Below are 16,540 nucleotides of genomic sequence, written 5' to 3' on the forward strand. Positions count from 1 at the left end.
CTGCCTCCAGAAGCGGTGAATGCTCCAACACTGGAAGTTTTTAAGAAGAGACTGGACAGCCATTTGTCCGAAATGGTATAGGGTTTCCTGCCTGAGCAGGGGGTTGGACTAGATGACCTTCAAGGTCCCTTCCAACTTTACTATTATTATTATTATTATTATTATTATTATTATTATTATTATTATTATTATTATTAAGGCAAGCGCTAGTCTCTGCTCCAGGATGCTAGAACTGCACGGCAAGGCTCTCCCTCTCTATTTCATGCTCTCCTCTCGTAGTCGTGTACTCGGAAATATGCCTCGCGGTTGTCAAATGAACATCTGTAACCCTGAGAATGCCCACATATATGGGCCTTTAGAAATTAGAAGAAAAAAATATTCAAGTGAGCATCTGTAGTCAGGGTATCCCAAAGGCTCACATTGGGCCCCTGTACCAGTACTACCTTTACACAGGTAGTCCTTGACTTACAAGAGTTCGTTTAGTGACCGTTCGAAGTTGAAAAAAGTGACTTAGGACCAGTGGGGGGATTCAAATATGTGAACAACTGGTTCTCCGTATGGATGCTGCTTCCGGAAGTCCATTCTGGGCCTGAGTAACAAAAAATTAGCTACCGGTTCTGCTGAAGTGGTGTGAACCGGCTGAATCCCACCACTGCTTAGGACCGTTTTTCATACTTATGACCATTGCAGCATCCCTATGGTCACGTGATCAAAATTCAGATGCTTGGCCATTGACTCATATTTACGATGGCTGTAGTGTCCTAGAGTCATATAGTCTACCTTTTGCAACCTTCTGACAAGCAAAGCCAAAGGGGAGGTCAGATTCACATAACATGTTACTAACTTTAGCAACTGCTGTGCATTACTTAACAACTGTGGCAAGAGAGGTCGTAAAAGGGGGCACTTCTCCCTTAACGACTCTCGTTTAGCAACAGAAATTTTGGGCTCAATTGTCGTACGTTGAGGACTACCTGTACTCCCATTTCCTTCTTTTCCAGGTGATCGTTTAGAGAAATGTTTCAAATTTGGTAACATTAAGACAAATGGGACCTTAAATTCCCAGAATTCCCCAGCCAGCAATTGATGTCCACATATCTTCATGTTACCAAGTTTGAGAAATTTAGCTTCCTGGATGGTGGGCTCTGGACTGGTCTCCAGAGGTAGGGTTGCCAGGTCTGCTTCCAAAAAATAGCGGACAAGCGGGGGGGGGGGGTTAAGTAGTAAAAAAAGTAGACTGTACAGCTTTAGATTACGTACCATTTCATCATAAAGCTTTTGAATAAAAAAAATGTCCACTATTTTGTGAAAAAAAATAACGTGAAAAAATAATGTGAACATAATGTGAAAAAAGTGGACTGTCCACTCAAATAGTGGACACCTGGCAACCCTATCCAGAGGCCAAATGTATCTGTCAACGCTGCTAACATCGGATGTTTTTGCTTTGACAACAGTTAGAGATGCAACCATTTTCTTCTTGTATTTTACTTTTAGAGTTAGATGATGCTGGGGGGGGGAGGAATGTGCATGAGAGTTTAGATAGACATAATAATACTGGACTTGGTGTGAGAACCAAGGTTAATGAAATAAGAGATGATAAGAATTGGCCGGCTGGAAAACTGGAGGGAGAGCCTGCATTTCAAATTAATTGGAGAATGTGATTTATGACTGTTAATTGGAGGAGGGAATTGTGGTTTGATACTATGTGCTCAGGGGAGGAAAATCCAGTTTTTGGCTTCGCCTGTGTTAGTGCCAATGCTGTGCTTCTCAAATAAAGATTCTTTAAGGTAAACAATGCCTTGAAGTTCTTTGAAGAGTTTCATCTGTCGGAACCATGACAGTATCTGCACCACGGCTGCTGCCAGTTCCTTCCAATTTGTGGGACGATTCCATAAACGTATTCCCAGAATCAGCTGAGGGTTTCTTGTGAGTCTCTGTACATGATGATGATGCTTTTTTTCATAGATGCTATAGAGCCGGTGACTTTTTCTCCCTCATCTTCCCTTCCATTTTAGACCAGCATGCTAGCATGCATGAGCCTGGATCAACAATATTCTGAAACCTGCAAAGAACTAAAACAACCTGTGAATCTATTCATAAAATGCATTCTCCGAGAAGTGAAACTCCATGATGAAGCGTAAGGCAACCTAGTAAAACTAAGGCAGTAACTCATTAAATATTCCTGGTGTGTTTTCGAAAGCTATGATTTGGCAGCAGGAAAATCTGGATTCTGCAAGCTTCAGTACTGATACAAAATACAGTTAGTCCTTGCTTAATGACTAGACCAAGGGTCTGCAACCTTGACAACTTTAAGACTTGTGGACTTCAGCTCCCAGAATTCCTCAGCCAGCTATGGGAGCTGAAATCCACAAGTCTTAAAGTTGTCAAGGTTGCAGACCCCTGGATTAGACACTTGGCAACTGTTGGGAGGGATTCCCCCTGCCCAAAGGTACTCATGATCTGGTTCCAAAGTTCTAAGAGCAACACCCCCTACTCTCACATGACTGCATTTGGGGCATTTGCCTTTACAACTGGCTGCCGTCTTCCACAGTCACCTGATGTGATCGATGATATTTGTTTTGCAAAAATTGCCCTAAGAATGCATTGACCACCATGTCCACTTAAAGATAGCTGCAGTCCCTTTACGACTGCCACAGAAAAAGTTTTAAAATTGGGTTGACCACATGGGTGCCTCGACTGATGATTGTCATGACTTAGAACCATAATTTTGGACTCCATGATGGTTCTAAGTTGAGGATTACCTGTATGCGGATGTGTCTCTATGTATTCATATTGTGCAATGAGGTAGCACAGAGGAAGGTTAAGAAACTTTAGCCTCCAGTTCCCAACGGAGATTTCTCAGAATTTCCCAAGTTCTACTGGTGAGATTGTTGAGATCTTTATTCGGTATTGCTCCCAAAATTTATTGGCAAAGTCATAAGAAAATTGTGAGAGTCTGGAAATTGAAGGAGACGTGTAGAATTACTTGTCCAATAGTTCTGTAGTTCAACGCAGAATTGCCTGTATGTTTCAAAGCACGCAATTGGCTTGGAATTATAGCATTGGACCTTTGAGGTTGTATGCATTGCTCAGCTGAATAGCTCATTCTTCCTATGAAAAAGCTTAAGATACAGAAGGATCTTGACAGACTTGAACATTGGGCACTATCTAACGGAATGAAATTCAATGGTGAAAAAAGTAAGGTTCTACATTTAGGCAAGAAAAACCAAATGTACAGGTATAGTATAGGTGGTACCTTGCTCAATAGTAGTAACTGTGAGAGGGATCTTGGAGTCCTACTGAACAATCACTTAAATATGAGCCAGCAGTGTGCTGCAGCTGCCAAAAAGCCAACACAGTGCTAGGCTGCATTAACAAAAGGATAGAATCAAGATCACATGAAGTGTTAATACCATTTTACAATGCCTTGGTAAGGCCACACTTGGAATACTGCATCCAGTTTTGGTCACCACGATGTAAAAAAGATGTTGAGACTCTAGAAAGAGTACAGAGAAGAGCAACAAAGATGATTAGGGGCTCGGAGGCTAAAACACATAAGGAACGATTGCTGGAATTGGGTGTTTGTTGTTAGTTGTGAAGTCGTGTCCAACCCATCGCGACCCCATGGACAATGTTCCTCCAGGTCTTGGGTATGTCTAATCTAATGAAGGTTGAGGGGTGACATGTTAGCAGTGTTCCAATATCTCAGGGGCTGCCACATAGAAGAGGGCAATGGATGGAAACTAATCAAAGAGAGAAGCAACCTAGAGCTAAGGAGAAATTTCTTGACAGAACAATTAGTCAGTGGAACAATTTGCCTCCAGAAGTTGTGAATGCTCCAACACTGGAAGTTTTTAAGAAGAGATTGGACAACCATTTGTCTGAAATAGTATAGGGTTTCCTGCCTGACCAGGGGATTGGACTAGATGACTTCCAAGATCCCTTCCAACTTGATGATAACGATGACGATGACGATGATGATGATAAAAAAGAGCCAGAGGCAACTTCGATATGAAATCTCTGCAGCCCAGCTGGGAATAATGCTGAACAAGTTATCCTTCAGTGGTAGAACTCAGGGTTTTCCTGCAGAGAATACCTGGTTCAATCTCTGCTCTTGTTAAGGATGGGTGAGAGGGGAAAATCTGCCTAAAACCCAAGGTGCACCTTGCAAATGACTGATAAATCTGGGCTAGATGAGCTAATCCTGTGACACAATAAGACAGCTTTTCTGCCTTCTTGCCAAAGCAATAAAATTACTGAGATACTATGCATGAAATACTGAGACAAGCTCCCTAAATTGAAAAAAAGTATCTACTGCACTGCTGATGGCAAGGACAAGGGGAGATTGCATCATGATATCATGTACCTTAGAGCAAATCAAGTGAGACTTGTAGATAGTTTTTAAAAATCCATCTGCCTGGATGCATTTCAGATTACGAATATCTTTTTCCTCTCAAGGAAAGAGAAAGAGGACTCTCTGCAAATCCATGAAAAATATTTAAACCTCCCCTTTAATTAGTGTGAAATAAAATGAAAGAGCAGCAACAGAAAGAGCTTCTGTTTGTGTTATCACAGGTTGGCCAAAAGAATAACAGTTAAAATAGCTGGGAATAATCGCTTGGTACCTGTAGAGAAAGTGACGGATTCCGATTTTCAAATCCTTGCATCTGTCTTTATGAACAATGTGTTTCTTACAGGTATGTTTCCTTATTTTAATTTAATACTTTAAAGGGGCGCCTCTAGAATCAGATGGTATAATTGAAGGAAGACTTGAAGTTTAGATTTTTCTGTTTATTTCAAAGGTGGCTTTTATTTTAAGGGCAAGTGGACATTCTGATTTTTCAGTTTCACAGAACTGAAAAAGATTCTTGGGTGAGAAGTGAAATGTCTGAAATAAAAATCAGAATATCCAGTTGCCTTTAAAATAAAAGCATCTCTGGGACCAACCCTGACCTGGATGAATGAGAATCTCCATAGAGATTTCCCCGTTATGTCAAAAAAAGCACAAGAGTTGAGAGTGCAACCATTGTTAAATCCCACTTTCCATCCTGTGTAACATTCAGATTAGGTCTTGGAATAAGGCAAGACTAGGCTTCATGAATGAATGTTGCAGTTAGAGAAAGCAAATGGGGTGATGGGGACTGTTAAGGTGTTGCTATAAAAGAGATTACAACTACCATCTATTCATTTCTGCATCCTTTGATTCTTTCAGGGCTGGACCTGAGATATAATCTCTTAACTGACGCTGGCGCAGTCAACATTGCTGCTTTCCTTCAGGTATCTACGGAGCAGACTAGAAATCCCTGCTCCTTGAAATTCTTGGGCTTGAATTGCATTTGCTCTACATGTCTGCTGCAATTTAAACTCTCAGTCTTTCCTTGAAGGGTGGAAATTCTAGAATTCATAAACCCAGCACCGCTACGGATGGTTGTAGATGAGACTGGGCCAGCCTAGTTTAGGTAGTCCTCGATTTATTAGCACAATTAAGATTAGGATTTCTGTTGCTAAGCAGCATAGTTGCCTGAGTTTTGATCACATGAGGGTTGTATGTCACTTTAAGTAAGTCAAATGCTGTTGACAAATCAAATGGTGGCTAAATGAATGGTGAGTCAAGGACTACCTCTAATACTACTTTTGTGTTGAAGGAGAATTCCAGGAAATGGCTTGCAGGCCTTAGGCAGCTTATGTGAGTCCCCAAGCTATTTCTGTCATCGAATGCTCCTATGTCATTTAGAGGTGCGGCATGGAGCTTGATTTAAATGGAGCGATCAACAGAGTAACCTACAGAGAGCTCAGATGTCACATGGTTGCAAAAATCCTGCACAAATCTGTACCTGAGTTGGGAGATTGCATGGAGCCATGTAACTGTTGGGTCCTAACTCTCAGCCAACGTGTTGCAAGTGTTGGTCTACAGACGAAACTGGAATGCGCATTCATCATAAGGAAACCAATCTTTGGCAGGTGTGTATATGAAAGCGACCCATGGAAGACCACATTAGCAACACGCTCCATGTCCTTGTATTGTAGGATAATCGGACCCTGCTGTACCTCAATTTGATGTTTAATGACATTGGTATCATTGGAGCTGAATTCATAGCTAAAGCAATGCATGTAAGTGTGGATTAGTTTGGGAGAATGGCACATTGAGATGTAAAGTCTTTGACTTGGTGGATTCAAACTAGACAGTCGGGGAGAAGAGTGGATCCAGTCTTGTTACAGTCTCTGTGCAGGAACAGCCCTTAGTCCAAAGGTGGGAAAAGGGCCATAGTTCCCCAACCCTGCTTTAGGCAGAGGGAGACTATCACTTAAATGGCAGATGCTGAGTTCTTTCTTTGCTTAATTCTTTGCTAGAGGGTAAAAATCCAGAACTGAATCCAAATGAAAAAGTATCACTAAGGACACAGGCAAGTACAGTGTTAACAAAATGCCTTTAGGTATATGACCTGCCCAGGTCTTTCTGCTTCAGTGCTTCAAGGGAGGCTGCTTCACACATGCAAACACAGTTTATGTGCCACCCATTCTGTCATCAGGTGACTCTAGGTGGCTTAAAACACTGTAAAAAACAACAATATAAAGCATTAACAGTAGTAACAGTATAACTGATTTGGAAGGAACCTTTGAGGTCTTCTAGTCCAATCTCCTACTCAAGCAGGAGACCATATATACCATTTCAGACAAATGGTTGTCCAATCTCTTCTTAAAAACCTCCAGTGTTGGAGCACCCACAACTTCTGGAGGCAAGTCATTCCCATGATTACTTGCTTTTTTCCCATCTTAATGGCAATTAAATGACTTTAGAAAAAAGCCTAAGTTTCCAAAGATATAGAACAATGTTTCTCAACCTTGACAAACATCCTTGAAGGATGTGCGGACTTCAACTCCCGGAATGCATGTTGGTTGAGGAATTCTGGGAATTGAAGTCCTCCACACATCTTAAAATTGCAAATGAATTAAGATTGAAAAACCCTAATTTAGAATATCAGGGATAACACCAGTCTCTCCTCGGCCTTAGGGTGGGGCTAAAATATTTAAGCTGCCCTGTGGGAATTATGAACCTTAAAGTTGTAGCATATGCAAAAGATTGGAAAATAGCCATGCGGGCGGGGGATTTTGGAAGGTGCCAGATGGAGAAAGGCCGAATTAAACTGTTGCAAAGAAATAACTGAAGTTTTCCTTCTAGAGGAATGACACTCTGCGTTACTTAAGAATGACAGGCAACAAGATTGAAAATAAAGGAGGAATGTATTTTGCAGCTATGATGCAGGTCAACAACACAATACAGAAGTTAGATTTTGCAGACTGCGACCTGGTAAGTAAGTTAAAACAAAATTATTTGAGAGACTTGTCAAAAAGAAAAACATAATTCATCCATGTTTACAGTACAAAGCCAACAAAGATCTGCCATTAAGGTTTTGAACAGAATATAAAACTAATTTAATTGTTGACTGTGGAGCTAAGTTGGCTTTTTCTGGATTTGTTATTTTTTTATTTTCAGGGTACGCAGAGCATAATAGCTTTGGCAACTGTTTTGAATCACAATGAGTCAATTAAAGCTTTAAATCTCAACAGGCCAATTCTGTACAGTGAAGAAGTGAGTATGCTGGGTAGTTTTAGTAGCAATGACACATGGCCATGAAAACGCCCCTAAATTTAAGTTGATTTCCCTCCCCCCAGGGAAGAATGGATGGTAACAATTATAAATATGGACAAAAATCTTAGATAATGTCAAGTTTCCTGGCATTTTGAATCTACACTAGCCAAATCCAGATGAAACCTATTTTAACATACTGTATCTCCCCTCCTCACACTTGGAAGGCACCAGGTTGGGGAAGACTGCTATTAGGAGCCGTGATGGCACAATGGTTAGAATGCAGTATTGTAGGCTAACTCTGCCAACTGCCAGCAGTTCGATCCTGATGGGCTCAAGGTTCACTCAGCCTTCCATCCTTCCGAGGTTGGTAAAATGAGGACCCAGATTGTAGGGGGAATATGCTGACTCTGTAAACTGCTTAGAGAGGGCTGTAAGGCCCTGTGAAGCGCTATATAAATCTAAGTACTGTTGCTATTGCTAACTGGAATAGGTTCAAAATGTAATTTAATAATATGGAACTTCAGGAAGAAACCACTGTCCACATAGCTTCCATGCTGAAAGTCAACTGCACCTTGGTGGAATTGCATTTATGTAAACATGGAATGAAGAATTTTGGGATTGAACGTCTGTGTGATGCCTTGTATGACAATAGCACCCTCCGATATCTTGATCTCAGCTGGTAAGAGAGCCTTGAACAATACACATTGCTTTGTTAGAATAGCATTAAAATAAAAACACTCGGGCCCATAGCAACTAGCTGTAATGTACAATGCTTCTCTATAGATTTCCATATATTTCAGTTTGCTTTCTCACTTATTTTCCATTTTTTATTAATTCCTTTAGGGCTGTGGTGGCGAACCTATGGCACGCGTGCCACAGATGGCACGCAGAGCCCTCTCTGTGGGCACACGCGCCATCGCCCCAGTCCTAGGCCTGGGTTTTATAAAACCTTTTCGCTTTAGGCCTCCGCTGCCATGTGCAAAAAAAAAAGGTTCAATCAATCAATCAATTTCAACTTCTCGCGGGAAAAAAAAGATCTCTCAAAGTTGGAATTGATTGAACTTTTTAGTCCCACCCAGTCTGCCGTTACCACCGCAGCTACACCTACCCAATGGGCCACACCCACCCAATGGGCCACGCCCACCCAGCACGTGATGATACATAAGTGGGTTTTAAGTTGCAGCTTGGGCACTCGGTCTCTAAAAGGTTCGCCATCACTGCTATAATACAACATGGCATTAAAGCATTAATTGCCAGTATGTATTATTTAGGAAACAACCATGCATATTTTTTCTGTAATGCCTTCTCACTATTGATTGTGTCAGAGTACATTATAGTATTAACCTTTGTGGACTGCAATACAATTCCTCCTCTGGAACACAATTCATTCTTTTAAAATGAATATTTATGTTTATCTCTTTTCAGTAACAAAATTAGCCGAGATGGAATGAAGTTTCTAGGACGGCTATTAAAACAAAACAGCACGCTTGAGATTGTAGATCTTAATTTTAACAGGATAGAAGATGACGGTGCTTTCTACCTGAGTGACGCACTTGCTACACATAATCGGACCCTCCAAGCGTTAGTATTCAAAAACTTTTATTCCTAGATATTTGGATGTGATAAAACCAGAGTATTGAAAACTGCAATGAAACAAATAAAAAAACGGAAATATTGTTCCGTTATTGGAAGCACAACAGCTACACTTAGAATGCTCTGTTAAAATGTTTTAACATCAAAAAAATTCAGCATATTTGACTATTGCGTTCGTTGTTTCGTATGGATTTTTTTTAAAAAAAAAAAGGTCCTAAAAATCATGCCCATAACCAATTTTATGAAGATTGGGTTTAGATAAGTACTTTGCATGGCAAAGTATCTGTCTGCTTTTGTGATCCTAGGATGAGAAATTAAGTGGGTTGTTTCAAGTTTCTTCCAACAAAATTGAACAAAATTAAACTTCAAACAAAATCGAACCCATCTGAATCTGCATGACTACTGCTAGTGGAACAGCTTAAGTCTCCTGGTGCCAAAATTTTTCCCAGCTTATTTCATTTGCCTGTAATCCCTCTTCAGCGTGCTGATACCTGGGTCTATAACTGATGTAGCTTTTCATATGTCCATTTAGGTCATGGTTTTTTTAGCTATGGTTTGCTGAAAGTCATAGTGGTCTGGTTCATCCATAACTCTAAGACAGGGGTCTTCAAACTTGGCCCTTTTATGACTTGTGGACTTCAACTCCCAGAATTCCTCAGCCAGCATGAAGACCTCTGCTCTCAGATATCAGAGCATAGGTAAGAAGCCCTAAGGAAAATGGAAAGTAACATTTTCCAGGTAGTTCCTAATCATCAAACAAAGGAGAAATTAGCACCAGGAGGTGGATTAGAGACATAAATCCTGTCATGTGTAAAAAGGGATAGAAAGCAAGATGGACTTTGTGGATTAAAGGTGGAGAACAAAGTTGCACCTAATATACAGATACTTTCTCATGAAGTTTGAAAAAGGCCAAGGCTGGTCAACTTTACTCCAAAACTTTGTTTTCTGCTTTATATCCTTTTCTTAGGCTAGCAGTGACATACAACAATATATCTGGACCAGGATTGGTGGCACTTTCGGATGCCATGAAAACAAACCCTGTCCTTTCGTACATCTACATCTGGGGAAACAAATTTGACGAAGCTGCTTGTGTGGTATGCCTGTCTACTCAGAGGTTTCTTCAGATATAATGAACTAGTTGTCCTTCGTAACAGTCATCTTGCATCACTTGTAAAGCAATTCCATCTGCCAGCCCCTTGTAGAGAAAGGATGGTGTTGCCACCTGTTACTTAAAGACAAACATCTTGTTCTCCTTTCTGGTGACAACTGACATTTGGGCAATAGATTGGGTTCACACATTGCATAAACCCAGGTTGTGCTTCTTTAGGTGAAGGAGCTGTCTGAACACAGCCATTGAGGCTTTCTCAATGGGCATTTCAGTCCAAGCAGCCCCATGAGAAGAGCGGTTTACAACTTTTAAATGACATTTGCCCACTTCCGTGTTTCCCATTTTTTTATATTATTAAAGAAACTCATTTAAGTCAGTTTATCTATATAAATAAAAATGTAAATGTTTGTTCGTTCAAAATCTTAAATCTCCGAAAGTTCTTCACCGATTGCTTTGAAATTTTGACACAATGTTGCATTTGAATACGCGCGTGTTTTTATATACCTACTATTATATATAGATGTCACACCTGTGACAGGTAAAAACATGTTTTTGAAAAACAGCGCCATCTGTTGGACGTAAAAGCAACACACGGTAGCATTGTGAAATTAAACATATTACAAACGTGCGCTTTCTCTTTTCTTTCTTTTCCGTTTAACCAGACTGAGCCACAGCAACGTGTGGCCGGGTACAGCTAGTTTAATAATATGAAAAATGGGAAATTAAACAACCAAGCCAGCAATTGTCATTTAACTGAGTGATGAAATATAGATTGGTTCTCTTTGTGTGTGTATATATGGTGGCCCTCTTTTTTTTTTTCCTCTTGTTGCATATAATGCAGACAAATATTTTTTAAATAAGAGGGTTATAATAAAATATTGCTTAATGGGTGTATCCCACCATTCTAACCCTGTTTTTATAACCTTGCCCAGGGGGAGAAGCTCTACTCACCTGATACAAAACCTATTTTTTAAAAAAACTTTTTGAACTCTTCCACTGAAATGTAGCCCAGCATATGACAATCAGATATATTTTCTGGCAATCATCTTCCTTTCATACCTTGTCTTCTCCTTTCTCTTCTTCCTTTATCTCTAGTCTGCCAAAATATGGATGGTATAAATGCAGGGGTAGTCAACCTTGGCTCTTTTATGACTCGTGGACTTCAACTCCCAGAATTCCTGGGCCAGCTAAGCTCCTGGGCTCAGGAATTCTGGGAATTGAAGTCCACGAGTCATAAAAGAGCCAAGATTGACTACCCCTGGTATAATGCCCCCAGTAGGGATTATCTTCTGCATTTTGTTCTATTATTCCATCTATTTCCAACAGGTGACATTATTGTCAATTAATAAGATAATCATTATCTTTTTTTTAAGGAAAGGGCAGCCAGGATTGCAAGTGAGTGAGGTTGGTGTAGATCTGGCTTCAGTGCAGAGAAAACAGCACAATATCTTCACTTACTCACTGATTCTTTCTGCAATGTCCATTTGTCCTGGGTTGGAAAAGCATATAAGGTGATGGTCTTGATTTGAGATGACCAGGCAGACATGGTGTGGAAGAATGGTTCAGTTCTCCACCACTAGCAGCCCTTCAGAGTAGGAAACCAAAGCCATGCAGGCCAAAACTACTTTTAAGTTTATGTATAACAAAATTTTGGAAGTCTGAGTGCGCTTCTTCCCTCCTCATCTTTGTGAGAATTTAAGGAGGGTCAACCTGACGTTTTCTCAGGTTACAGTTCTGCTCTGGACTCAAGTTACTTGATCACTATGATACAAAAAAGACGTTGAGACCCTAGAATGAATGTAGAGGAGAACAAAGTTTAGAGGGTGGAGGCTAAACAGTAGGATGAATGGTTGAGAGAACTGGGTATGTCTAGTCAAAGGGGACTAGAGGTGACATGATAACTATCTTTCAATACTTGAGGGGCTGTCACAGAGATGAAGAGGTTGAATGATTCTTCAAGAGTCTGAGAGCAGGACAAGAAGTAACAAGTGGAAGATCATTAAAGAAAAATCCAACCTAGAACTAAAGAGAAATTAATAAGGCTTACCTCCAAAGGTTGTGGGTGCTCCATTAGTGGAGGTTTTCAAGAGATTGGACAACCATGTGTCCAGAATGGTATAGTCTCCTGCTTGAGCAGGAGGATGGACTAGAAGACCTCCAAAGTGCCTTCCAACCTATTATGTTCTACAGTATATTCTACTTTCATTTGACCGCTTTGTGGCAGTCTTCCGCTTGTCCCTCAAGATTTCTCTTTCTACCCACTACATCCACGTTTCGTGGCCATATACTGTATGCTGCATTCTTCATTTTATTTTCTTACTGAAAGTATTCCTGTGCCACTATTTATTGCAAAAGTGGTCAACTTCATATACTGTGTTTTTCAGGCATTTGCAGAATTGCTTCAAAGTGGCCGTTTGAAGCCAACCGGAACAGATGTTGAACCATATGAAGTGGATGGACGTATATATCTTGCTGAAGTCTCCCATGGCCTTAAGCGGCATTACTACTGGACACCAAGTTATGGAGAACCAGATAACAAACATGAAAACGCATCTTTAGCAATAAATCCTGTTACAGAATATTTATGAATATAATTCCCCCCCCCCCTTTTCAGGAGTGTTTTCATGTGTGCCTTGCATTAACACATGTGAGCACTTTTTCAGGTGTTTGTATCATAATCACAACAATCAATGCTGGGAATCTGATTTATTTCAATAGTTGTGTCTCAATCCAGCAATAGCTAATCTGCTTGAAAGCATTTATTCTGTAGCTTTTGTATTTGTGTGTATGTTGTAATTATCATAAATATGGTTTTTATAGGATTTAAACTCTCGAGTGGATTTCTTGGACATAAACCCAGCTGAGTGAATCTAATAGCGCATGTGTAATACGATTCCAATGTTAAAATCTTTAGGATATTTCAATAAATTACATTAACATATCTGTAAGTTAATGCATTTTATTAAAAGTGAGAAGAGAAACAATGCAGGGTGTAATCTTTCTTTATGCATTGGTGTGAATTTTTTATCATAACTTCTAAAAAAGGTGATAATAATACATCTCGGATTGTTACATTGTGAGTAAGAACACCAGTCATTTCAGAATCAGCTGCTGAAATGATAAAATATGATAGTCTATTTCAGTCTGAAAAACATGGTCTGTTCCCTGAAATGATATATTTAAAGGTATTTTCCTGAATCACAGATTGACAGAAGTACGAAACAGTGACGTGTAAAGCACATGTATTGTGTTCCTAATCTTCCTCAAAACTGATGTATACTTCTAAGTATTCATCAGTTAGATTGGGTGTCATAATGTCACAATGAGCTTGAGAGGGAAGGCTTCATCAAATTGAGGCATTAAGACTAAAAAGAGCAACTCTTCTGCAATCTTACTTCTATTGGTATAATTTGTGCTTCTTAAGTATATAGGTAGTATATACTTAAGTATATAGGTAGTCCTTAACATATGACCACAATGGGACCTGAACTTCCTTCACTAAGTGATGTCATTAAGTGAGTTACGCCTGATTTTATGACCCTTTTGGCATGGTGGTTAAGCGAATCTTGTTAATTTATTTGTAAGGTGTTACATGAATCCGGCTTCCCCCCACCAACTTTTGCTTGTTGGCAGAATGGCAAATGATGATCCCATGATTCAGGATACTCCCACTATCATAAATAATGCTGGTTGCCAAGCATCCCAATTATGATCAGTGTGACGGCAGGGATGCTGCAAGTCTTAAATACAAGGACTAGTTGTCACTTTTGTCAGTGCCATTGTAACTTTGAACGGTTGCTAAATGAATGATTGTAAACTGAGGATTAACTGCAGTTTGACAGCAATAGCACTTAGACTTATATAACACTTGGTTGTTGTTAAGTGAACCTGGCTTCCCCATTGACTTTGCTTGTCAGACAGTTGCAAAGATGATCACAGGACCCCGGGGACACGACATCTGTCATAAATATGAACTAACTGTCAAGCATCCAAATGTAAATCACGAGACCATGGGAATGCTGGAACAGTCATATGTGTGAAAAATGGTCATAAGTCACTTTTTTCTGCTACCTGTATCAGCAAACATGGCCCATTTAGCAGTGACAGTAGAAAAAACACTGTCACCTAAGCCAGTTACTTCCAAGTGTACATGGATGCTCCACAAGTAGGGTAGCCAAAGTACTCATCAATCAATCCCTTAGGAGTTACAGACGAACAATTTGCAACAGCATCCTGTGCACAGTTACGCTGCAGTTTGTTTAACTGTGAGCTTTCAGTAAGGCAGCATCTCTCAATAGTTTGGCCTCAAAGCATGAGAGCAATATTTCGTAGCCAACTGGCTATTTATTTTAACACTCTTGGCACTGCTATAGATGGAGTTAAAAGAAGCCCATTAACAGCCCAAACCACCCAAACCAATTATCCTAAAATCCTTGCTTGGTTTGTTTCATGTTTAGGTCAGTGATCATTCTGGAATGAAGCTTTTTCAAATCACTCTTCTGTGTCTCTTTGTGTCCCAAGCAACAATAGGAGGGCAGAGCCCAGAAGTGTTACAAAACCAGTTTATTCAAATCTAACATTAAAATATTGCAACCTATGTACGTTATACCCTCGGAGGGATGTACAAAAACAGGAAGTCAGCTACACATACATACATATATACCCATGAACAAAAAAGATTTGTAAATACGTGAGAAAAATATTTCAGAAATAATTTAAACTGGAGGGGGGGGGGTGAGTCAGAAAAGTCTTCAGAACGCCCACAATTGTGCGACTGTCATGTGGCAAAAATCACATTGTCAGCCAAGAGCTCAACATACAGATGAAGGAAAGGTCTGAATATCCCTTTTCTTCATGAAGGCAGCATTCCACATCAGCATCAAAATCTCTGTTTAATGGTTGGTGAATCACAGCAAATAACTGGTCATCAACCGGAAGGTTAGTGTAAGTCCAAAATGCAGTTGGCTCTTCCTTCTATCTCCCCCCCCCACACAAACTAGAGAGGGAGGTTTTATGCACAAAATGTAGCATACCCCTTTTTGTGACATAATCCCTATAGTATCCAGCAAATCCTTGCAGCTAGTACTTTTAATACCAGCAGAAACCATGATTTGTGAAAAAGGTATCACTCAACTGTCCAAATTTTCCAAGTATCACAGTAGAAACTTCAAACTGGAAAAAAAGGTTGTATATTCAGTTATTGCTGCAATAATTTTCAGCTCTCCCAGAGCCTATGTAGTGTATAAGATAAAAATGGTCTTTTAAAAAATTGCTTCATGTACAAACCACAAACCGTAGAAAGGAAAAAAAAACATATAAATATTAAATAGTCAAATACAATCCAATAAAAACCCCTGGGGCAAGATTTTTGGAATTCTGAAACAATATTCAAGAGTGACCCAAATCACCTGTTTTCCCTAGAACGTAGTTTACAATGATATTACAAAGAAGTATACCCCAAAAGTATCTTCATACACTTTTCAGATTTGGTTTTGTGCTAACTGAAGCTTAGTATCACCAGCACTAAGCAAAATTATACCACAAAAGTCAGGTTGTGTATCAGAAAAAATATCTATCAGAAGAAAAAATAACCAGGTTCTCTCCATCTTCAAAAAAAATGGGGAGTGGTTGCCAAACCTCACAGAGATAACTCTCCTTTCCCTCTTCCTTAAACTGTAACTTCTAAATCAGTGTTTCTCAACCTTGACCATTTTAAGGCATGTGGACTTCAACTCCCAGAATTCCACAGCCAGCAATGCTGGCTGTGGAATTCTGGGAGTTGAAGTCCACATGCCTTAAAATGGTCAAGGTTGAGAAACACTGTTCTAAATGAATCTAACAATGCTAATTATGTTCTTGGGTACTGGGGGGAGGGTTGATGTTCATTAGGACAGCAATTTGGCTGCTGTTACTAAGAGCAAAATCCTTCTTATTTTTTTGAAGATTCAGGAATAGATTATTGGATTTACCAAGCAAGCACCTCAGGCTAGGACAGTGATGGCGAACCTTTTAGAGACCGAGTGCCCAAACTGTAACCCAAAACCCACTTATGCATCATCAAGTGCCAGATGGGTGTGGCCCATTGGCTGGGTGTGGCCCATTGGATGGGCATGGCTGCAGTGGTAACGGCAGACTGGGTGGGACTAAAAAGTTCAGTCAATCAACTCCAACTTTGCAAGATCTTTTTTTCTTTTTTTTTTAAATTGACTGATTGATTGAACTTTTTTTTTTTTTGTACACGGCGGCGGAGG

At 40.0% G+C, this 16,540-nt stretch overlaps 1 protein-coding gene across 2 annotated transcripts; it reads left to right on the forward strand.

Annotated features, from left to right (window-relative positions):
- The first annotated feature begins 2,016 nt into the window (after positions 1-2,016).
- LRRC34 (leucine rich repeat containing 34) lies at positions 2,017-13,252 on the forward strand. 2 transcript variants are annotated; one of them, XM_015829228.1, is made up of 10 exons: positions 2,017-2,134; positions 4,573-4,694; positions 5,210-5,274; positions 6,025-6,108; positions 7,178-7,306; positions 7,493-7,588; positions 8,113-8,267; positions 9,014-9,169; positions 10,149-10,275; positions 12,674-13,252. In XM_015829228.1, the coding sequence occupies exons 1-10, from the start codon at positions 2,019-2,021 to the stop codon at positions 12,875-12,877; spliced, it is 1,254 nt and encodes a 417-aa protein (XP_015684714.1). In that variant the 5' UTR covers positions 2,017-2,018; the 3' UTR covers positions 12,878-13,252. The 2 variants fall into 2 exon arrangements, with proteins under 2 accessions (XP_015684714.1, XP_015684715.1); XM_015829229.1 differs by lacking the exon at positions 6,025-6,108.
- Positions 13,253-16,540: the final 3,288 nt, after the last annotated feature.

The sequence above is a fragment of the Protobothrops mucrosquamatus genome, unplaced genomic scaffold, assembly GCF_001527695.2.
Source record: "Protobothrops mucrosquamatus isolate PMUCROS unplaced genomic scaffold, P.Mucros_1.0 scaffold5673, whole genome shotgun sequence".
Taxonomy (NCBI): domain Eukaryota; kingdom Metazoa; phylum Chordata; class Lepidosauria; order Squamata; family Viperidae; genus Protobothrops; species Protobothrops mucrosquamatus.